This window comes from Neltuma alba, unplaced genomic scaffold, assembly GCF_004799145.2.
Source record: "Neltuma alba isolate B1F8T4 unplaced genomic scaffold, ASM479914v2 tig00013343_pilon, whole genome shotgun sequence".
NCBI lineage: Eukaryota > Viridiplantae > Streptophyta > Magnoliopsida > Fabales > Fabaceae > Neltuma > Neltuma alba.
In genome coordinates, this window is record NW_021637613.1 from 432 (window position 1) to 23,898 (window position 23,467).

The 23,467-nt window shown below is 36.3% G+C and overlaps 1 protein-coding gene and 2 pseudogenes across 1 annotated transcript; all 3 read right to left on the minus strand.

The window, feature by feature from the left end:
* Positions 1-773: 773 nt before the first annotated feature.
* Positions 774-3,074, minus strand: LOC114736536 (syntaxin-22-like; annotated as a pseudogene).
* A 1,853-nt stretch (positions 3,075-4,927) lies between these two features.
* LOC114736543 (potassium transporter 4-like) lies at positions 4,928-12,517 on the minus strand (annotated as a pseudogene).
* Positions 12,518-14,665: 2,148 nt separating this feature from the next.
* On the minus strand, positions 14,666-20,401 carry LOC114736558 (potassium transporter 4). The gene is made up of 9 exons (XM_028924410.1): positions 20,214-20,401; positions 18,775-19,015; positions 18,402-18,647; positions 17,944-17,994; positions 17,568-17,828; positions 17,368-17,420; positions 17,075-17,189; positions 16,741-16,995; positions 14,666-16,113 (listed from the first exon to the last, which is right to left on the minus strand). Exons 1-9 carry the CDS (start codon positions 20,256-20,258, stop codon positions 15,026-15,028), a joined length of 2,355 nt encoding a protein of 784 aa, XP_028780243.1. The 5' UTR covers positions 20,259-20,401; the 3' UTR covers positions 14,666-15,025.
* Positions 20,402-23,467: the final 3,066 nt, after the last annotated feature.

Sequence of the window (23,467 nt, forward strand, 5' to 3'; positions counted from 1 at the left end):
ATCTGATCTGGAGGGCTTGCAAAGTTTTTTCTTTTTTAAAATAAGTGGTCCTGTAAAATGGACGAAGCATGCGAAAGAGTGCATTCATCCTTTCCAAGCCAGCAAATGCTCGCATGTCAGAGTTAAAATCCAAAAAGCAATTTTTGTTGCCTTTTTTTTCAGATGAAAAGATATTCAATAGGATTAATTTTGTTTAAAAAAAAGGATTAATTCAAATAAAATAAAATGAAATATAATAGTTTAGGGCTCAAACTCTTGTAATACATATTAAAAAAAAAAAAAAAAACTGAACTGAACCGTATCTTCTTCCCTCAAGTACTAGAATGATACCCAAACAACACTCCTAAGGCAATGGGAGAACTGCCTCATTTCCCTCCTTGTCATTGATTTGATACAAAGACAACCATAAGAATGGATTAATTGGCGTGCACACAAATGGCCCCAAACACCATAACAGCAACGTAAAAAGAAATACACAAACATTTGGCATTAGCCAACCTCTCAAGTTTCAGCAGTATCTACAAACTCTAGCACCTTTACATTAGATATCCGGCCAGTTTTCTCTAGAATCGCTACTCCTTAGCTTTTCCAACTTCCAGCAGCGGTCGGTTTAGATATCAAAACTGCTGGCCGTGAAGGGCCTTCATAAAACTCCTTACGTCTCGACCAGTTAAAGACTCACGGAATAAGAGAAGAGGTTAACAAATTCACACCAAAACTAGAAAGGTGATACCGAACAAGCGAAAAGTCTGTCCAGCCAAATCATCCCATACCAGCATGAACGCACTTGCATACTAAATAATGAGCAAAATAATCACAACGATCCACCACAATTACAAAAATTATAGCCACCCACCAACACTGCACAGTTAAAAAAAAAAAAAAAAATCAAATGTCGACAAATCTTCAGGATGATTTAAGAGCAGTATGCAGCGACAAACCATCATAAAAATGTCATACGCAGATATAAAATTGGAAGTCATCATTCTAATTTTAATAAAGCTGACTTGTTTAGTTATAATGGAAGCCAAACTTTCAGGATGTGTTTGGTTTCATGTAGGAAATCGCCAAAACCATGGTTTTAGTGATTTCTAATGTGGAATCAAACACTTAGTATTCGTTTCAATCCTAAATGTATGAGCTAGTTAACTTAAGTTAGTTATTTAAAAAAAAAAATGTCTGCTGATTTTCTTAAAATACCCCTCCTTTTAGTCATTTATGTATCAGAATCTAGCTATAGAGGCAGTTCGGGGAAAAAATACAATAATAATGGGGGCAAAGAAGATGATGGTCTTACATTTAGTATCAAAACAAATCTCTAACTAATTCTTATACTTAGGATTGGAGGAAGTTATTGTTAGATGTTTACTGGAGCTTACTAGTATGTCAAGTTCTTCACAACTTACCCATGAAGATTTAGATTTCATACTTTTGGAAGCCTTGGCTAACTGTGTAGTAGCTTGGGTTGTTGCACCCGCAGTAGCACCAATATTTGATTGAATATCATCTGTCACAATGAGGCAAACAATATGAGGGAAACAGAATTAACTAAATGTAGCAGCAAAATGTCAGCAGAGAAAGTGCAGCAACATAAGGCAAGCTATGTAAATTCCCATTATGCACAATGGTAATTTCATTTACCAATAACTACCCCCTGCTCATGAACCAGAACGGCTAAGTCCTTGAATATTTCATTTACTTGTCCAATTTGCACCTCTACCTCCTTGATGCCCTGTTTCTTTCTTCAATCATGGCCTCATTGAATGCGATTTCATTATCCAATAAGCGTATCTCCTGCCTTCATTTTCATCATTGATCAAGAAAATCATGCCATCAATAACAGCTCTTGTGACAACCATAGAGTTGAGTGCGAGACATAAATTACGCAGGGAACAATGGAAGTAGCGGAAACCTTTACCTCTTTTGTTCCCTGATAAAAGGTTGGCTTTCCTGACCTATGTCAGTTGATTCTCCGACAGAACCAGAGCTGTTTTTATTTAAAAACAAAAACATAAATACTGTAATCAGAAAAGGCAAGGGGCATAACGATTTTGAAAGTATAGAAGCATATTCATCATGCAAAAAATCATCTGACCTTGCTGGTAGAGAAGAAGCAGGAGCAGCAGGAAGGTAGTTAGATTCACGCTCGGAAGCAAGCTGTTGCACTCTCTGGAATTCTTGTAACGTGGTTTGGAAATCTCTCGCCAGCTTAGCATCTTCAATTTTCTTACCAGACTGGTTCAACAAAGGATAGAAAATTAATGGAACTAAAAACAGGCCAAATTTTTTTCCCTTTCCCTCATTTAGGCAATTTGACGGCATAAATATAACTAGCCAATATGCTTTGAACGGGCCTAAATGTGAGCATCATACTACGGGCCAAAGACAATATGAAAAGCGAAACAACAGTATGGCAGATTTTCTTCCCTTTTCTAGTTATCTAGTATGGGGTAATTAATATGGGAAACAAAGTCACTCGAGATGCAGCAATTAGGCTAGGTGAAACAACAAACAGCTGAAAGACAGAGCGCGACATAAAGCAAATCATACATCGGCATCGGCAGCAATATCGGATTCGCTCAAGGCTTTGAGCTTTGCAGAAGTATCCTTCACCAGCTGCAGTATCCGCTGCCTCGTATCGTGCCTACCAAATAGTACATAAATTCAAAGACAGCGGTTAAGTAACAAACAAAATCGCGACAGAAAACCGAATAGAAGAAAAGGCCAGTTTATCACCAAATAAAAAAAAGAGAGAGAAAAGGGCAGCTAGGTTGAGAAAGTAGACAGAAGCATACAGCTTCTGGCGGTGACCGACGGTGTCTTTGACGGTTCCAATGGCATCAACAAGTCGTCGAAAAGTGGCAACGCCTGTATTGATCTGGAAAATCCCAGCAGCCACCGCCTGGGATGGTGATTGAGTTCGGGAAGCGGGTCGCTGGGGTCCGCCCTGAATATCTTGAAAACTCATCCTGGATTCTCAGTAAATATCTCCAGTCGACCTCAAGTGAAAACCACGGATAAAAGCAGACTAGAAAAAGCGGGTAAAATAGCGGCAGCAGAGCAGAGAAGTTGGGGTCAGGTTTGACTCGGGAAGCAACTAACTTTTCTTGGCCTTCCAGATCATTAGGCGATGAATCAATTGGGTAAAGGCAGTACGTGGCCTTTTTTATTTGGATCAGAAGGCAACTAAACGCATTAATGACATTCAGCGTGGCTTGCGAGAATCCGTTGCGAGAAGAACCGCACCGGCAAAATACGTTTACTTCGGCCGATCCCGGAGAACCCGCGGCCGCTCTACGGTAAATTACAGCAGAGGAGAGAAGGAGCGACAAGGTTGACGACATCATTTATTTCTCTTTTATCCTTGATGTACAGTCTACGGTGTTTCACGTTCATCTCATCGTATTAGCTGCGGGATAGTCAACGCCCAACAGATGGTAAATGGAAGAAGGCACGTGACACTTTTTTTTTTTTGGGGTATACAGGAACGTGAGCCTTGTCGAAGTCATGAGTTCTTCCTATCCAACGTCACAAAAACGGCCCAAATTGGAGAAAGGCCCGTGGACATGTTTAGTGGATTGATTTCACTTCGCTCTCCCCCTCCCCGTTTGGGTTAATTTTAACATTACTGCATTGACCTTTATAGTTTATAAGTAATTCTCTGTGGAAAAATCTTAATCAATACGCACAATTCATCTTTATTATCTGATTGATTCATTTTTTATTCAAATTTCAAAAATTATTCCTTTACATATACAGATTCCTTCGGAGTATGATTTTTTTTTTCGTACTTTTTGATTTTACAAGTTTGTTTAAAACCGTAGATTTAGGGTGTGTTTGGTTTGAGGGGGAGGGAAGGGGAGGGAGGGGAGGGAGAGGTAGGGGAGGGGAGGGGAGGTTTTATCCTCACCTTGTTTGGTTTGATTAAAAAGGAGGGGAGGGGAGGGTATTTAATGATCCCTTATTTGGTTCAAGGAGGAGAGGGGAGGGATAGTAATAATCAATTTATCATTTTACCCTCACATATTAGTTTATGTTTTTATTGATATATTATATAAATTAATTTACATCTTAATTTAAATTATATAATTTAATAAAAATTCAGTCTTATCATGTTAATATGTGTATTAAAAAATTGGTATAGTAATTTTTTATTCTAATTAATATAATAATATATTAAAATAATCAAATTAACAAATTTTATATGCTCTAAGAAAAATGAAATTTTATTTTCTTTAGGCTATCTTTTTTCCAACTTTAAAATGTATTTAATAAATAATATATTTATAAAAAACAAATAATTTTTTATTTATAAATAATTTTTATAATATATTTTTAATTATAATAATGTATATATTTTTTATTTTTTTACTTAGGATAATATATTTTTTTTTGAAATAAATATTATAATAATATATTTTATGGGTAGAAGTGGAATATTAAAAAAACCATAAGGGCATAATGGTCCAAAATTTTGACTCCCCTCCAAAAACCCCCAATTTGGAGGGGAGCCAAAATGGGGGAGGGGAGGGGAGGGGAGGGGACATTTTAGCTCCCCTCCCCTCCAAAATTTTTAACCAAATGAGGGGAGGGGCTCCCCTCCCCTCCCCTCCCTTTCCCTCCCCTCCAACCAAACACACCCTTAAGAACCCTGACCAAAGAAATTTCTGTTACATTTCCCATCATGGCTTTGATTTTTGCTTATGATTTTGCGGGTAGTGAATAGTTGAAGTCTATCAATCTCTCCAAAAACAAACATCGATCATGAATTGGGAGACCTTGACTTGGAATTTAACTAGTACTTTCTCATAATTGAGGAGCCTATTATATATATAAGGATTGAGGAGCTTATTTTGTTGGCAGCAAAGTTGAGTTTATTTTATTTATGAATGAAAAATCTCAAACATTTTTATGTTGTTTTCTTTCTCTAAGCCGGATCCCTGCAATTCCTGCGCAGAAATGAATAGCCAGTATCAATCACCAACTTTTTCAACAATGACGACGACCTCCTTGCTCTCACATCTGTGCGTCCCATATATACGTAACCCCACACCCCTTTGCTTCCATCAAATCCGAAAGCTCCTCCCTTACTGCAGGTCCATGTCAACGTTGTGAGGCAGCTCAAACTTCCCTTGGCTCCCTGCAAGTTTTAGCCTTTGATCCTTAGTAATAGACTGGAAGCTCCGCTGGCTTAAAGATCCACCAGAAATGTTGGCCAGACCAACATCTTGGGGCACCAACGATGCTAGGCTTGAACTTGATTGCGAGGTAATGCAGCTCGAACAAATTATCTCCAAATTCCCATCATGCATGAACTGTGATTTCATTGCTTCCGTAATGATAAACTCTGCAATACTCTGTACAAGCAGGGTCTCGAAGTCTCCATCACCGCTTCGAATGTCCATATATCCACATCTAACTGTGCACCCACACATACGATATGGCTAGGGCAGACTCGTTCGATAAGAAAGCACTTATCAGGAGAGACACGTGGAACAGGAACTGATTTCACACAAACAAACACCAACACCTTATGAAATGCGGGGAGGTTGGTGACGAAGTGAGAAAATATAGCAGGAACTCCTGTTGCCAGTTCTGAGTAGATGAGGCCTATTCCTGGGACACGAACAATGCCAAGCGTAGAGCCAAAGCCTGTTACCCATCGCAATGAAACTTTATTTTCCGGATCAAAGTTGTACCTCTGTATAGTGCCATAATACCAGGTATACATACCAAGCAAAAAGAAGCAGCTGGACAGGGAAAAAAAAAAAGGAACCCACCCTCCTTGAGGAACTTTCATGAGCACGGCTGATAGGCATAGACCCTCAATCGCCCAAAAGAACAAGCACGACAGTTCTGTTCCAGATGAAAACAATAACAAGTGCCATAAAAAAACGTAGTCACAAATGTATCCATGGCCATCACGAAAGCAAGTCCTGGTCACCCAATACCAAAGAATCAATCAGAAAAGAAAAGGAAAAAGTGATATATGATCATATCTTCGGGTCGGTCTGGATAGTAAGAAAGGAAAGAAAACCTCTTCAGTTAAGAATACTTACATAAGCATTGCCGATCAAGGTTATGTCCTAAAATCCGATAGTTGAAGCAAGAGTCAAGATCATGAGGATCCAGCATTGCCACACATGTTTTGAAGTAGCACAACTTTGACGGGCTGAAAGAAACCAAATGCATGGCACTGTTTGATGATAGAGAAAGTGGCGGATATAACAGCTTGACTCCCAGCAACTGTCGCAGGGGTGGCAATAGCAAATACAGGCCAAAATACAAGTTCTGTAGGACGAGTAAACATAAACAAGCTCAAAATAATGAATATTAGTTTACTAAATTCTGGTAAGCAGCATCAAAAAAGTCAGATGATCCAACCAGGTATTGAGTCATAGAAGCTATTGGGAATACAATGCAGGTTTTTGGATGAGAATGCCGCTTGGCCCATGTACTGTACCACTAAACAAGGGTATACAACAACAGCAAATGCAAGCTGCACAGAATATTGAATGGTTACACAGGGCCGTAGAGATAACTGCTGCATATTCTTCAGATGATCCTAATTATCATTATCACAATAGTCGAAAAATATGCTTACCCTAATTGACATAGCGGTGAGGTGACCAAGATCTGCGAACATAGCTTCAGACCCTGGTGAAACGCAAATTGCTCAGTCAAGAGGGTGAACTAGCCTGATCCAAGTTCAAAAATTCTCTTAAGAGTCTTGTAAATGAAAATTTATTAGATTTATTAACCAAAATATCAGCCATAATGAACGTGCATAAGGTGACCAACAATTATGGTGCATAACAGGCAAAATGCTATGCAGGCATGATCAGGTCTAACAGACCAGCACTATAAAGGAGAAACCCTCCAAGAGAATTCCAACCATCGAAACCAGTCTCTCTGAAGAATTTGATGATGTAACGCGGGGATATCGCGTACACTATTTTTGGATTCCAAAATATCGTATTATACAGCCCAACAGAAAAAATGGATGCAATCCAGATTACTAGCAATGGGGCAAACATAAATGCTACTTTGTGGGTTCCGTAATGTTGGAGAGCAAAAAGACCGACCAATACGATACAGGCGAGCAATACAAGTTCTCCTGCAAACAACATAAAACTTCTAAAACAAAACCAACGACCTAGCCGATAGGATTGGACAAGAAAGGACAGCATAAATCAGAATGTGTAACTAACCTTGCGTCAATGTTTTCTGTATAACCCGCAATCCTGATATTGACGCTAGAACTGCAGTCAAGGATGAGGCATAGTTAACTTACTAGATAGTCTCATAGGAGATAACCTATTGATGCTATGATATATGAGCTACAAAAGGATGCTTCACTAGAAATAAAATGAACACAAAGAAGTGCTTTAAAGGATATTGGCCACTGGGTTTATTGTGATTATTACTTTGGTTATCAATTTCAGGATGAAGCTGGAAGGTCCATAATGACTCCAAATTTCCCTTTTGCCTCGGTAATGCACATTTCTAACAAATAATATGTAGCATGTACATATCCTTCTCGGGTAATTAAGGTAAAAGTGGCAATGCGCGCAAATTGGTAATTGCAGTTAATACCTCAGATTACATCAAAATGACATCATGAGAAGCTCATTTCAAAAACCCGATTGGCATCTCACCCGATATTGCCGGCGTGAGCACACCATCACCTATCACCATTCAAACACCCAACAGTACTACAATGATTAGGCCCTCTCTGGATTTCCTATGATTGTCCAAAAGCTTCTTCCGTGGTGGAGCGGCATCAGCCTGTGATGAAGTATCATAGAATGGCAACTGCTCATCATCTCCTTGCTGGTTGGGAAGTAAATTAAACTTAACATGCCTGCAAAGGGGTGTGTAGAGAGCAAAGGTCCCCCCTGAAAAAGGTGGATACTTGACAGTTTTAGCTTTTGGTTTCCATGAAAGGGAATTTGGAGATGGAAAATAATCGATGACAAATCTTTCCGTTGAATATTACTCTCAGAATACCTTCACCATGGTCATCATCACTCAATACGATGAAAATATAATTAAATAAGGGTATCAGCATAAGGGTCCAGAAAATCATCGAAAAAGCACCAAAGATAGTCTCCTCATGACCTCATTTATGTGCTTCTGCAACTTTCCGCCAAACGTGCTTGTATAAACATAAAGAGGTGACGTGCTTAGATCTCCACATACCACACCACAACTTTGGTATGATAATCAACCTGTTGCGTTTTGGGAAGGGAAAAGTAACTTATATGTGTAATAAATTAGTTTGTAAATTTGATAGCTGATTGGCAAAACTTTTTGCCAATCTGACTTGTGGGTTAAAAGTTGCTTTTCAAGTATGATTGCAAAAGCACTTACAACTTACTTATCACTAATGTAAAAAGCTTTTTAAAATTAAAAGACATTTATGTCTTTTTATTTAGGGAAAATTTCACTGTAGGACCGCAGAAGACAATTAATATCAAAGAGCCCCCAAAACTTTCTGAAACTTCACTGCAGGACCAAGGGACCAATCTGATATTAATTTTTAGAGTGAGATTACAATAATACCCCTCCCTTTTATTTTATTAAAAAATAAATATTTACCGGAGTCACTATTCCGGCCACCGGAGGTCGGAGGTCCGGCCACCGACGCTCAGGTGGCCGCCGTCGGGGTCCGGCCATCGATGCTCAGGTGACCGCCGTCGGGGTCCGGTCACCGGTGGCCAGAACAGTAACTCTGGCGGGACCTCCGGTGGCCGAAGTTTTTTTTGTTTAAAACAAAGTGGCCAAGGGAGGGTTTGAACCCAGGACCCCTTGGCACACCAAAAGACTTGTAACCACCAAGCCAAGCAACCCATTCAATCATAAAATGCAAATAAAACTATATATAACAAAATAAACACAACAGTCCAAATGTAAGTGAACAAGTAAAATTAGACGATTTACAAGTGGAATTCAGAAATTTGCAACAAAAATTAGGCAATTCACAAATAACATAATAGAAGTCATAACCCAAAATGCAAGTATTTAAGTGCAAATGAGCAAGTAAAATTTGAAGATTTACAATAAAAGTTTATGGATTTACAACCCAAATTTGGTAAACACAAGAGAATTCATAACCCAAAATGTAAGTGTTTGAGTGTAAATGAACAAGTGAAATTAGACGATTTACAAGTGTAATTCAGCAATTTACAACAAAAATTAAACAATTTAAAATAACATAATAGAAGTCATAACCCCAAATGCAAGTGTTTAAGTGCAAATGAGCAAGTGAAATTTGAAGATTTACAATAAAATTTAATGGATTTACAACCCAAATTTGGGAAACATAAGAGAATTCACAACCCAAAATGTAAGTGTTTGAGTGTAAGTGAATAAGTGAAATTAGACGATTTACAAGTGGAATTCAGCAATTTACAACAAAAATTAGGCAATTTACAAATAACATAATAGAAGTCATAACCCCAATGCAAGTGTTTAAGTGCAAATGAGCAAGTGAAATTGTCGAATTTCACTTGCAAATCTATAAACTTTTGTTGTAAATCTTCAAATTTTATTTGCTCATTTACACTTAAACACTTGTATTTGGGATTATGAGTTTCATTATGTTATTTGTAAATTGCCTAATTTTTGTTGTAAACTGCTGAATTCCACTTGTAAATCGTCTAATTTCACTTGTTCACTTACACTCAAACACTTACATTTTGGGTTGTGAATTCTCTTGTGTTTACCAAATTTGGGTTGTAAATCTATAAACTTTTATTGTAAATCTTCAAATTTTACTTGCTCATTTGCACTTAAATACTTGCATTTTGGGTTATGACTTCTATTATGTTATTTGTGAATTGCCTAATTTTTGTTGCAAATTTCTGAATTCCACTTGTAAATCGTCTAATTTCACTTGTTCACTTACATTTGGACTGTTGTGTTTATTTTGTTATATATAGTTTTATTTGCATTTTATGATTGAATGGGTTGCTTGGCTTGGTGGTTACAAGTCTTTTGGTGTGCCAAGGGATCCTGGGTTCAAACCCTCCCTTAGCCACTTTGTTTTAAACAAAAAAAACTCCGGCCACCGGAGGTCCCGACAGCGGCCACCTGAGCGCCAGTGGCCAGACCTCCGATCTCTGGTGGCCGGAACAGTAACTCCGGTAAATATTTATTTTTTAATAAAATAAAAAGGGAGGGGTATTATTGTAATCTCACTCTAAAATGAGGGGCACTAGAGCCGGGAAAACGGGCCGAGCCCGTTTAGGCCCTAAAATTATGAGGGCCGGGCTTGATATTTTTCTCTTAAAATGAGAAATAAGCCCTGAAGGGCCGAGGGCTTAAAAGGGTCGGCCCTGGAGGGCCGCGGGCCGGCCCTTTTAAGCCCTTTTATAATTTTTTTATTTTTTAAATTTTTTTATATAATATTGATGTTATTAATTTTTTACATTGTTAATAATATTTCAAATATTTAGTTATTATTATCATTTAAAAATTAAATTTAGTTTTAGACAATAATTTATCCAATTATAGATAAAACTTTTAGATGTTGTTATCTTGTTAATGAATGTTTTAGATATTCTTAGATGTTGATGAATATTTATATATGATGATATTTTATATTTGTGACTTAATTTTATTCATATTTATGTCTTTTATTATAATTTCATTGGTTTATTTTATATTTTTATAAAAAAATATGATAAATATAAAAAATAGTATTTTTTCTTAAACGGGCTAAAAGCCTGCTGGCCAGCCCTGGCCTTGTAGCTTAAGGGCCAGGCTTAGCAAATTGGGATATTTTTAAAATTTCAGCTCTGGAGGGCCGACCCTTTTAAGCCCGCCAGCCCTGAAGGGCCGGCCCTGATTCCCAGCTCTAGCAGTGGCGTCATTTCGTTTGTGGAATTAATATCAGATTAGTCCCTTGGTCTTGCAATGGGGTTTCAGAAAGTTTTGGGGGCTCTTTGATATTAATTGTCTTCTGCGGTCCTACAGTGAAATTTTTCCTTATATTTATATTGTTCTTATGCTTCTTTCTATATATTTTTTGTGCTTCTCAATCAGTTTTTAGTTATTTATTTTTAATATCCTCTTAAATGAAAATAATTTTTAATAGTTTTTATAATATTCTTAATTTTTAACATTATTTTTTATTTTTTATTTATATAAATTATGCAAACTTACAAAGTGTATCACCCAATTAATTATATAATATTATTTGGTTAAAAAATTTCAACATCACTATGATTTCTAATTTAAATATATTTTATTTATTAAATATAATTTATTATTATTATAATAATTTAAAATTATTACATTTTGTAAGTTTATATTTTTAATTATTTTTTATTATTTAATAAAAATCATACCCATTTTGGACCAAACTTATTTATTCAATCATAATCTAAACAACTTTTTTACTTTGCAAACTAACTTTTTATAAAAATCAATCTAAACATAAATCATATTACCGAATCTAACTTTTACTCAGTCCGAGATTAAAAATAAGTTTTTTTTTTACTGCTAATCCAAATAGACCCAATATAAGGTCACGGGTGAGGATGGTCCATGAAAACTGCAAAATATCAAAAAAGAATTGCATTGCTCATCGGGAAAAGCGAAACAGTCGATAAATATTGTTCATTACAACCAAATACCAATTAAGGAAATCTAAGAATTAATAGTCGTCTATTATTGGGTACGTAGTGTATTGACTGTATTCGGTTTGGAAGATTAACGTCAGGGAGATAGTCGATCACTTCTGCGCAATAATAATTAGTACTCCTCCGGTCCTTATTATAAGACCCAATTTGACTTTTTATTTGGTCCTAATTATAAGACCCAATCCATTTTCTCTTTTATATTTATGCATTTTTTTTCCAAGATAATCCTTCTAATAATGATAGTTTTAGTCAATATACTTAATTAGCAAGGATATTTTAGGAATAACAACACTTATTTATTATAAATAACCAACTTAACTTACTTCCTTAATCTCCTCAAATAAGTCAATTGGGTCTTATAATTAGGATGGGAGGAGTATCAAACTAGAAAGTAAAGATAGCCCTGCATCCAGAGAGCACGTTAGTGGAAGTAAAATAGTCTGATTTACTTTTCTCTTGTAGTTATTCATAAATCTATAGTACTTTAACGTTAAATTCCCGTTTTTCAGCATCAGTTTTTTCAACATGTGATAGACTGTAGCTTCAGAAAATAGTTAAAGCATTTTCTTAATCTTTGAAAGTCTTACTTTTTCCTCTAAAGTAAGGAACAATTTGAATTCAACTAATATTTAATGAAACACAGAAGATTTATTGAAACAAATCAACCTCATTCGGCAGAATTAATGCGACAGTAACTTGGTGAGATATTAAAGGGCAGAATCGTCTGTTGATTCCATGTACTGAATATTTTCAGCTTATTTGTCGCTAAAATATTTTCATTGCTAACAGCATTTACGTACATGCATCAAGAATCGATCTCCAGTAGCATGAAAAGTAATAGCATTATTGTCTACCTTGTGTGGTGCCATTTCAACAAGAACGAATCGAACATGAATGTGTGAATATGAATGTCACTAACAACGGGTTCTATTGAGAACGTGCATCGGAAGAGATGAAAGCGATGGGTAGCAAGGTAAATGAACAACAATCAATGGGGTTTGTTCGCAAGCCGCTGAACAAAGGAATTACTTAATGCCGAAATTACAGGAAAGGGAAAAAGAAGGAAAACCTAACCTGAGGAGGAGCCCAGGATGTCTGAACTTTCCATAGAGGGCTCCGCCAACCCGAAAGGGGATGTTTATCGGAGCCCCTCAGTGTGGCTGTGCATACGTGAGGCTCGTAAACGAAGGCATGGTAACCCAACATTCTCTCCCTCGTCTCTCTGCTTTAGATCTCATAGTACTGTTTGCTTGGAAATATTAAAAATGAGAAACAAGAATTATGACTGTAATTGAGAAAATTTATTTAAAAAATCTTTAATATGAATAATTGTTTGTTACGTGAAATTAAACAAACTCATAGAGGTGAGATTAGAGAATACACTCTCTCCTCTGATTGGTCGTAGGTTCGAATCCTACTTGGAGAGATTTGATTCATTCCGAATTCCTTAATTCGGAATGAAAGGGTTCGCTTTGACCGTTAAGAGTGAGTAACCCGTTCCCTGTGTCTTTGTTTCTATTGCATTCTATATCATTATATCCCATTCTGTTCTATGATATTTGAGAATCGCCGTCAATACCTGGGTGTAGGTCCGAGATACTCCTTTGTTCCACAGTCCGGGGCTATTTAAACTAACCAATTAAGAATTCTCAGATGTACTAGTATTAGCAGCTAATTCATATAGAGCCATCAAACCGGCCCAACCAGCAACCAGAGCTATATGCATTATATGGTCAAAAAGTAAACGGCCGGAGTATTCTCTAATCCTCTATATATAGGTTTGTCTAATTTCATGTAACAGGCAATATCACATGTTAAATATTCTTTTAATAGATTTTTTTAATCTCAATTATAATCTCTATATCTTATTTTTAATGTTTTGTAGCAAACACGAGGAAAGTTTTGCCAAATGTCGCGGAATCGATGCCATCATGTAATGTTTTCCCGCTCCCACCTCCGTGGAGAGGAATTACCACGGCTTCTCTAAATTCTTATCTGACTAAAAATTAAATTTTATAAACTTGAAAAACTAGCCTTTTAAATTATTATGTAGTGTTTATATACTTGAAAATGCGCTTTGTGATTTTTTACAAGAGAAATCACTTTCTACGATGTTAGTGTCTACTTATACATTCTCTGCGAGTTAATTCATCTAGATTAGTAACATGTATTATATATTAGCGGTGATTGAATGGAGGGAGGCATAGGACAAAAACACGTCGTATTTAATCAATAAACCTCATTATTTATTTGAAGAAATAATGCCATTGAAAATGAGAGCTAGTTGTAACACATGATGGTAACACCACCTTACTCTGGTCAAAAAAAAAAACACCACCTTATTTTTTTGCGGGCCCCATAGAGCTCCTAAATCTTCGCAGATAGAATTCGATGGTTGGGCCATTGAATTCCCCTTTTCTTTTTGTTTAATTTCGACGCGCACAAGATAATTTAGATTTGTTTCTGAACACAAAAAAATTTAGGGACAGCACCACCAACAAAAAACCCAAACAAAAGTATTGATCCTATCCGTTCCTATCAATTTGGGCAATTGATGCCAGGGACAGGTCCTAGTCCCAATGTGACCTAAGAACATACTCTGTTCTGAGAATTCCCTTTCCGCGTCACGTCATTTCAAGCCCTTCCGTAAACATCAGTCTTGTAGGGAAAGGTCTAATACACTAAAAACGCTAAGTTGTTCCTTTCAGACCATATAGAATCAGGGCCACCGTTAATGACAGCGGCATTAGTTGATCCGTCGCTCATATCGCTTTCTACTTTAATTATTTAGTTACCCATTTAAGAACTCATGGGCAATGTGAAAGTGATCGTATCGTATCGTATCGCATCTATTTGTTCATAGCCTCGCAAACGAGCATCGCATGAAAGAAGATTATCAGTAGGTTCTTATCCTCCCTAGCGCATAGATTATACAGTGACAAAAGACATCCGATGCTTTTATGGCTTAAACTCTAACTGGTAGCATTCTTGAGAAGCTTCCACGGGGAAAAAGGATCGATCTGCAAGACATTTTCATTTACCTAAATACTCTGCACATCTCATTGACTGATTCATCTCTAACGCAAATGTCTCACCATTAAATGACTTTTTTGGCCAAGCTTGAGTAATTACCAGAAGGCAATAACAGGAGACGGTCAAGTTTGGAGTCCTCAGGTTTAAAATGAAATATCTATTTAAAAAAAAGCACATATATATTGGTAATTTATACATAGAAGGAGAGTAGCATAAGGCAAAGATAGACATGACCATAACCTCTACCCTGTGTCAGAATGCATATTCCCACGTGAACAGGGAATAGCCACTTCTAAAAGAGCTACCCTTACCTCCACCAGTAAAGTTGCAAATTTCATCAACAATTAGACATGGTATATCATCCCAACTTCGATGAGACTGATGTGAGGAATGTTAAGGGCCACGGCTGGACCTCTGCAGTTTTTCCGTAGAAATGAGTATCCAACATCAATTGCGAGCTTGTTCAAGAATGAAGACGACTTTCTTGCCTTTACGTATGAGTGGCCCATGATATATGCAACCCCAGCCTCCTTTGCTTGAATTAGATCCAAAAGTTCCTCCTTCACAGCAGGATCCATACCCGGATTGTTAGGTAGCTGAAATCGTACTTGACGCCTCCTGGTTTGTGTGGCATCGTCTTCAAAAAAGGATTGCAAATTTCTCAGGGTAATTGATTTGCTGCTGGGGATGGAGTCGTCCACACCAACATCCTCATGCTGAGACACTATTAGTGTTGAAGTTGACTCTAAGCTTCTGGTGCTTATTACAGCCATCCTCCCATCAAGTGAAGAACTTTCAGGGCTTGAGAACTGTGGTTCAACTGCTTCCATCTGGATAAACTGAACTAGACTCTGTATGAGCTGATTCTCGAAGTCATTGTCATCTCTTTGAATGTCCTTGTACCCATATCTAACAATGCATCTATACATTCGATAAGGCCCGGGGCAAACTCGCCCAACAAGGAATCGTTCTTCAGGTGATACGTATGGAACAGGAACTGATTTTACACAAACAAAAACCAACACCTTGTGAAATGCAGGGAGATTTGTTACAAAGTGAGAAAATATTGCAGGTACTCCTGTTGCCAGTTCTGAGTAGATGAGACCAATCCCTGGGACGCGGACAATGCCAAGGCTAGGACCCAAACCTAATAACCATTTTAATGAAACTTTGTTGTGGAGATCAAAGTTATACTTTCTACGAGTACCATAATGCCATACATACATGACAACCATGAAGATGAACGACAGGGCAAGAGGAGCCCATCCTCCTTGAGGCACTTTTGTGAATGCTGCTGATAGATACACAGCCTCTATTACCCAAAAGAATAAAAGAAATATGGCAGCAAGCAGAACACTTTTTTGCCAGACAAAGATGATGACAAGAGCCATCAGAAATGTTGTCACAAACATGACTGTTATACAAGCAAGTCCTGCGAACCAAATACCCAATGAGAACGAACATCAGTAAGATTTTTGGGGGGGAAAAAAACATAAAAAATCTAGCTCTCATGTCTGGGGGGCGATTTTTTTCTCCCTTCATTGAAAAGCTAATATACCATGTGCATAAAGCATTTCTACCACAGAGCACAGATTCAGTGTCGTGGAATTTTTTAATTGAAAACTTAACACATTCATTCTGGTGCAAGCAAGCAAAATGATCAAACTCAGACACGTTTACTAGGAAGTTTGTGGAACTGGCATATCAATGCTGAACCCTGATATGGTATGGCATTACAATGTGATATTCTAGTTTTGAACGAAGTTTCTTTTTGGTTTTTTGACACTCTCTGTCCCCAGGTATCAAGTCAGTGATAGCGCAGTTTAAGCATCTATTTTGTCCTTTGATCCTACTAAATTATCTAGCCAGTCGCACATTTTAGGAAGTCAACCCGATCATACAATACCTAATTGGCTCTAAGTGCAACATCCCCCATGCCCCAAAGTATAGAATATGACTAGAAGTAAAAAAATAAAAGAAGACGGAATAAATGATCTTCTACACATGTGCCCTTCTGTGGACAGCGAGTGGGAGAGATACCATTAAAGGGATTAATTACCGTAAGCATTTCCAATTAAGGTTGTGTCCTGAAATCCAATGGTTATAGCAAGAGTGAGGATCATAAGTATCCAATTTATTTCTGGGATATAGATCTGTCCATATATATGTTTTGAGGTGTGTACAACTTTGACTCGGGGGAAGCAACCAAGTGCGTGACACTGCTTGATGATGGAGAAAGTGGCGGTGATAACAGCTTGACTACCAACAATGGAAGCAAGGGTTGCAATAACAAAGACAGGCCAATACACAGGTCCTGCAGGGCGTACAAAATTGTCAAATAATTGAAAGAATTTGCAGTAGTTAAGTTTTGACAGAGATTCAGATTAACTAACCAGGTATTGAGTCATAAAAACTGTTATGGATGGAGTTGAGATTTTTAGACAAAAAAGCGGCTTGGCCCATGTACTGTATTACCAAACAAGGGTATATCACAAAAGCAAATGCAAGCTGCACAAAAACAGAAAAAAGCTAATAAATTTCTCATCTTCACACAGGAATTGCATGCTAATTACCAGCACAGTAAAGATACCATAATGTAGATATTAAAATTTTCACATCTTAATGCAAAGACAAGGAGTATATCACACATTTCAAATAATCATATTAAGTCAAGTTACAGGCTCACCCTGATTGACGTAGCAGTGAAATGACCGAGATCGGCAAACATAGCTTCAGTTCCTGTGAGAAAGGTAAGCTAGTAGTGAACTTCAGGTCTTAGTTCAATATGTTAGCTATTAACAATTGAAGTAGAAATGGAAACATTATGTCGCAATAAATTTACGATGCATGAAAACCGAATGCCATGCTGATCTAGGTTTGACAAACCAGTTATACAGAGAAGAATCCCTCCAAGAGAAATCCAGCCTTCTCTACCAGTCTTGATGAAGAACTTGAAGATATAATGAGGAGATAAAGCTCGAACTATCTTTGGATTCCAATATATTGTATTATAGAGCCCAATAGAAAAAATCGAAATAAGCCAGACTATAACAATTGGTGCAAACATAAATGCTACTTTATGGGTGCCAAAATGCTGGAGAGCAAACAAGCCAACCAAGATGACACAAGCAAGCAAGACAAGTACACCTGCAAATAAAATGGAATTTCCATGGTAAGCCAGCTTTTATATTCTTAACATTGGTAACTAATGATAGGAACTCTAACATCTTCAACACAATACAAGAAATAAGAACTAACTCACCATCAGTGATTTTTTTCCCAGTTGCTCGTATTCCTGACACTGATGATAGAACTGCAAAGTTGGGGTGTGATGGGTGGTTAATTTCTTATTATACACCAGATTATCCTCATAACAAAAGTTAAACAATCAACAATTCAGAAGGGCAATAATAAATATTAAACTGAAGTTGTTATCTCGTTCCAGTCTGTGAAGGCTATTCTATGAGCACCTACGAGCATTAGATAAAATTCATAGACAAGAAAACTTAGTTGACTCCGAAAGGCCTTTTAGTCTAAAGTAATGTTTAATTTTAGCTACAAAGTTTAGAATACAAAAACATAAAATTGGAGAGTCCATAATGTCTGTTGGAAGCCATTGGCTGGTAAGTACTCGAACATATCCTTTTCAATTTCTCTTGCATTTTTTAGGACTAGGGATGCACTGCCAGTGCCAAATTACTATAACTTATTAACCCTTACCTGAAATTGCAGGAGTGAGAACACCATCACCTATGACCATGCAAGCACCAAACAATACCACAACTAGAAGTGCCGTTCTTAACCGTTTATGCCTTTCCAGAAACCTCTTTAATGGGGAAGAGTTTACAGCCTGTGAAGAGGGACCATATTTGTAGGATGACAACTCCTCATCAGCTGCTTGTTGGTTAGGAAGTAAATTAAACTTGGCATGCCTACAAAGCAGTGAGTAGAGAGCAAATGTCCCACCTAGAAATTGTTGTGTTATAATCAGAGCATAAACTTTATAGCCTTTTCACCACCCCAAAAAAGTTGAAGTAAAAATAGATGCTATAGGAATGCAGTAACCCATATGCAGAATTTAATCGCATAATACCTTCACCATTATCATCAGCGGCCAACAAGATGAGCACATATTTAAGCAAGGGTATGAATGTCAGGGTCCAAAATATCAATGAAAATGTGCCCAAGATGGTCTCTTCGTCATAGTGCTTCAACAACTTCCCTTCAAATGCGCTTGTAAAAACATAGAGAGGTGATGTACTTAAATCTCCGTATACAACACCAAAGCTTTGATATGCCAATATTAAATTCCTAGAGAGGTTTACCCATGACATCTGCGAAGCACCAGAAAATAAGAAAACCATGAGGCTTTAATCATTTTAACGATTACATGTTTTGAAAAAGAAACAGTGCCATGTCAGTGGCCACGAATCAAAATATAATATGTTAGAATTATACGTCTAGAAACATTTTAATAGGTAGAAAATTTATTAGAATAACTTTCTGAAAAAGAAATCACATCAATTGTTAATAGCCAACATATTGAACGAAAGAAATAATTCAAACAACATCTACTGTCACGTGAAATACAACAACTAATAGAACTTGATAATTCAAAATGTTGATGTATAGATCTCAATAAATTGTAGATTACAATTACGGTCTTTTCTTCTAACTTCCATCAAAACATAAAAACGTGCCAAGTTTCCATTTCTGAGAAGACTGACATAAAACGATGGTGAATTACTGAAACCCCGTCGCGTCGATCAAGCTCAAGGAAACAACAAAATATTCACCGTCTCTTGAGAAAATCATGATGTTTCTGTCAAGATTTCATTGGCCGCCAAGGTCTATCCATTCTAGTCTATTTTCAAGGAAAGATGCGCCTAACTGGCTTGAGAGTAATTTACTTTCCGCCTAAATATCAACCTTTTCAATCAAATAAAAAAGAGTGATGAAACGATGAGCATAGGATAACGTAACCACTCTAGTGTGTTTCTATCGAAATTGGATCGCTGAGTTTCTACAGCAAATGAATATATTAAGATTTTATGCTGAGACAAACGGAATCATGAAATATATTTGCTATTTGCATGATATAATTCTCTAGTAAAATTTAGAGATTGAGTTAAATATACAAAAGAGTAGTCTGGACCGGAATTTAGACAAAAACACGGAATCCAATACAAAGCAGAGTAACAATAAAGAATTCGGCAACACATCCACTGAACCAAGTCAAAGAACTTCAGTTCACCGAAAAAGAAAAACTTAGCTCCCACTGACTTAACCATGGCCATCAAAAGCAAGCAGAAGCAAGAACCAGGATACAAGAAAGACCCGCAAAATAGTTCAAATTTCAAACCATTGCATTAGCACGGTACAAAAAGGCAAGTGAGATCAAACCGTAGAATAAACCAACAGAAAACGAAATTCAGAAGCAAGTTTATCACAGGGAAAAGAAAAAAACTTCGACACTGGCGTTTATTTCAATTTTAAAACAATGACAGAGCAAAAACGGATGGAAGTGCTAACCGGAGAAGGACTCCGATTAGCGGGAAGTCCGGATTCCATTTCCATGAAGGGGCGCAGCCAAACTGGAATGAAGCCGAGTCACTACTGTTGGGTGCGTGCTGAAAGCCACTCAACCAATGCGATATTCTCTCACATCCCAGTGCGTTCAAGTTCCCATTCAATACGAAGTGGCACTAAATACTGAAACAGAGAAACCTTCCGTCTCCATCTCCCACAGTGAAAGCACGTGCCAACTGGCGCAGGTGATGTGCGCGTGAGCTTATCATCTGGCTTGTAGGACCCCAAATGCAGGAGGAAGATTGAGTGGAGGACACACATTGCCCATTGGCAGGGGGGAGGGGACGATTTTGAACTATTAATAATATTATAATTATAATTAATACGGATAGAATAATTTTATCTAGCCATGAATAATACAATTTGTAATCAGAATAATTTATATTTTATACGTGCACGTGATATATATATATATATATATATATATATATGGGGTGCTATGGTGTGAAATTATGAACGAAGAATGCATGACAAAACAAGAAAATAATTATTGACCCAAAAAAAAAATATTATCTTACGTTCTTAATATAAAAGTTAATTGTAAAGTTAAATTTAATTTTAAATATAAAACATCAATCTACTTTCTCTTATTTTTTTCCATTGTGAGAGATTTTTACTAAAAATAATTCTAATAATCAAATACATAGGATTAAAAGAAAATAATTTCAAGAAATTAACAAACCAACTTAAACTAATTTTTTTAATATTCTGAAATTAATTATCTAAATTTTATATTAAAAAACAAAGGTAGTATTAATTAGTTAATCAAAATTCGTGGCGATATCTTATATTCCATTCTATCTCATGAGCAAGGAACATATGCCAGGTTAATAATGCAAGGGATAGAGCGTACGTAATCGCAGAATTGACATACTGGGAATCACAATATGATCATATATGCCTTTTTTTTCCCCAAAAAAACAAATTTTGCCATCAATCACATTTATACGCCTAATTACACTATAAAATAAATCTAATCGAAATAATACGAACCAGATGCTCTAGTTTCTTGTTCTCAGGTGGCGTGAATGCATCCGCGTTCGTGCATAGGAAATAAATGAGGATGCAACGTGGCATAATAGGGGGCTTTGCAGACGTGGCATTCACGGTTTTGGAGTCCATGCGGGAGATGATGAGTGCTGACGGCATCCCCCGCGGGAAAGGGAAACTCCTTGGCGCGTGTCCTTAGTGCACTCCTGTGGAGATTTGAGCGTCCAAATTTAAGTTGTTCTCTTTTCTTGTAAGTTACTTCTTTAGGATAAAAATGTGTTTAATTTTTATTTTGATTTTAAATATAAGATTTTAATTAATTTTTAAAGTAATATTAATAATAGTTTTAAATAATATATTTGATTAATATAATATTTTTAGAAAAATAACACGTATTTATTACAAATTACTAACTTTAATTACTGTTTTTCTGAATTCTCAAATCAAGAGATTAGACAAGTCCTTTAATTATAGAAACTTAACTCTTATATTAAAGACCAGAAATAGCATATTATGGGCCATTTAGAATGTTTTATAAATGTCTTTTTAATCACAATTTATTGAATACCAGATAAACATATGAGAGAAATTTTGTCTCAGATTCATATGAAACTTGCTTATAAATATTTACAATTATGAATCCAAATGGCCCCGATATATATAAGGACGACGACAACTAATAATTGACAAAACACGGTGGGAGAATACAAATTGTAAAGGTCTACATGCACACATTCATGCATTGAATGGCTTCCCAAAAAAATAGGAAGATAGTACTCTTCCAATACTTAATATAGGATTAATTATTAAGTTGATTTTGGTTATAAACATAAGACATATTTTTATATTTATTAATTTTTTTATAAATTATCCCTATAGATGCTTTCTCAACTATAATAAAGTAAATAAAAGAAAAAGATATTAAGAAAAATGATTATGGTATTTTAGGAAAAATAAATCATATTTTTTATAATTAACTAACTTATCTGATTTTTTTTAATCTAAAAAATTAGTTAACTAGTTTTTATATTAAGAATTGAATGAATAAAAAATAAAACCATAAAAACGCAACAGTACACGTTTATCTGTCCACGGTGGTGGATCCGATCTAAGCATGTTAATTACTGACATATGACATCTCAGGGAAAAATTCAATATTTTTATTTTAGTGTATATCAATTATTTTATTTTAAATGTGTCTCATAAATTTCGCAAGCACCTTTTAGTTTTCAAATTAGTCAAGGAATGTGAGATCAGAGATTGTCAATTTTTAGGTTGAGTTCGGTTTAAGATGATAAATGTCCACATTAAAGTTCTAGCGTGACGACAACTATAATAACCGATCAGAAACCTTCATTTTCCCCCAAAAAAGGTAGGTCAGGAAAAATCCGGTCCCGTTGTTATCGCTAGCATTTTTCAGCACAACGTCGTTTTATAAATATATAACTCGTGGAATGACAACACGGAGAGCAATATGCCACAGAGCATGTCTCACGGATCGATAATCATGCATCTTAATTATCTTATATCAACAACTTATGTACTGTCGTTGAAAACAATCTCTGTGTCGTTTTTATGTTTTTATTATTAACTGTTTAATTGAAATAAAAATTGGGGTGTGTGTGTGTGTGTGTGTGATTGTGTCAATGTTAACATAAATTACCGTTTAGATGATTATTTGCTCTCCGCCCAAACCTTCTTTTACCATCCTTCCCTCACCAGTTCTCCTGGTCGATTCTTTGAAAATTTATTACGTGATTCTAAGAAGAAAATATAATTACCAAAAAAGTGATAAGTTGAGACTTTTGTACGATTATATTCTTTTGCCCCGAGAAATTAATATAATGAATGACAAGTTGTTATTTTTTTCCTCTTTTTTTTGGGGATTTTTTTGTGATTACATTCTTCTTTTGGGACTTTTATGATGATTTTGATTTTTTCTTAATTATATGTGTTGACTTTAATTAATTCGAAACAGTACGTGCTACATTTTTTCTTGGGTTTAAAATTTAATGATAAAATCTCATCCAAAAAAAAAAAAAAGATAAAAGTGCACGCGTGCCTCTGATCCGTAACGATTAAAGATAGACCCGAACGGATCTGCTGCCAATGGTTATCAAACTCGAGTGGTTAGATAGGCTTCCCACGTCAATTTCCTTACGCGAGCTTGAATTGTTCAATGCTTGTTTTTCTGAATCCTCAAATCA

Coding starts and splice junctions, on each gene's coding strand:
- LOC114736558 (XM_028924410.1), bottom strand. CDS start 20,258: ATGGAAATGGAATCCGGACTTCCCGCTAATCGGAGTCCTTCTCCG. Junction 19,016..20,213: donor CTAATCGGAGTCCTTCTCCG/GTTAGCACTTCC, acceptor GGTGCTTCGCAG/ATGTCATGGGTAAACCTCTC. Junction 17,421..17,567: donor GATTCTTCTCTGTATAACTG/GTTTGTCAAACC, acceptor CCTTTCTCACAG/GAACTGAAGCTATGTTTGCC.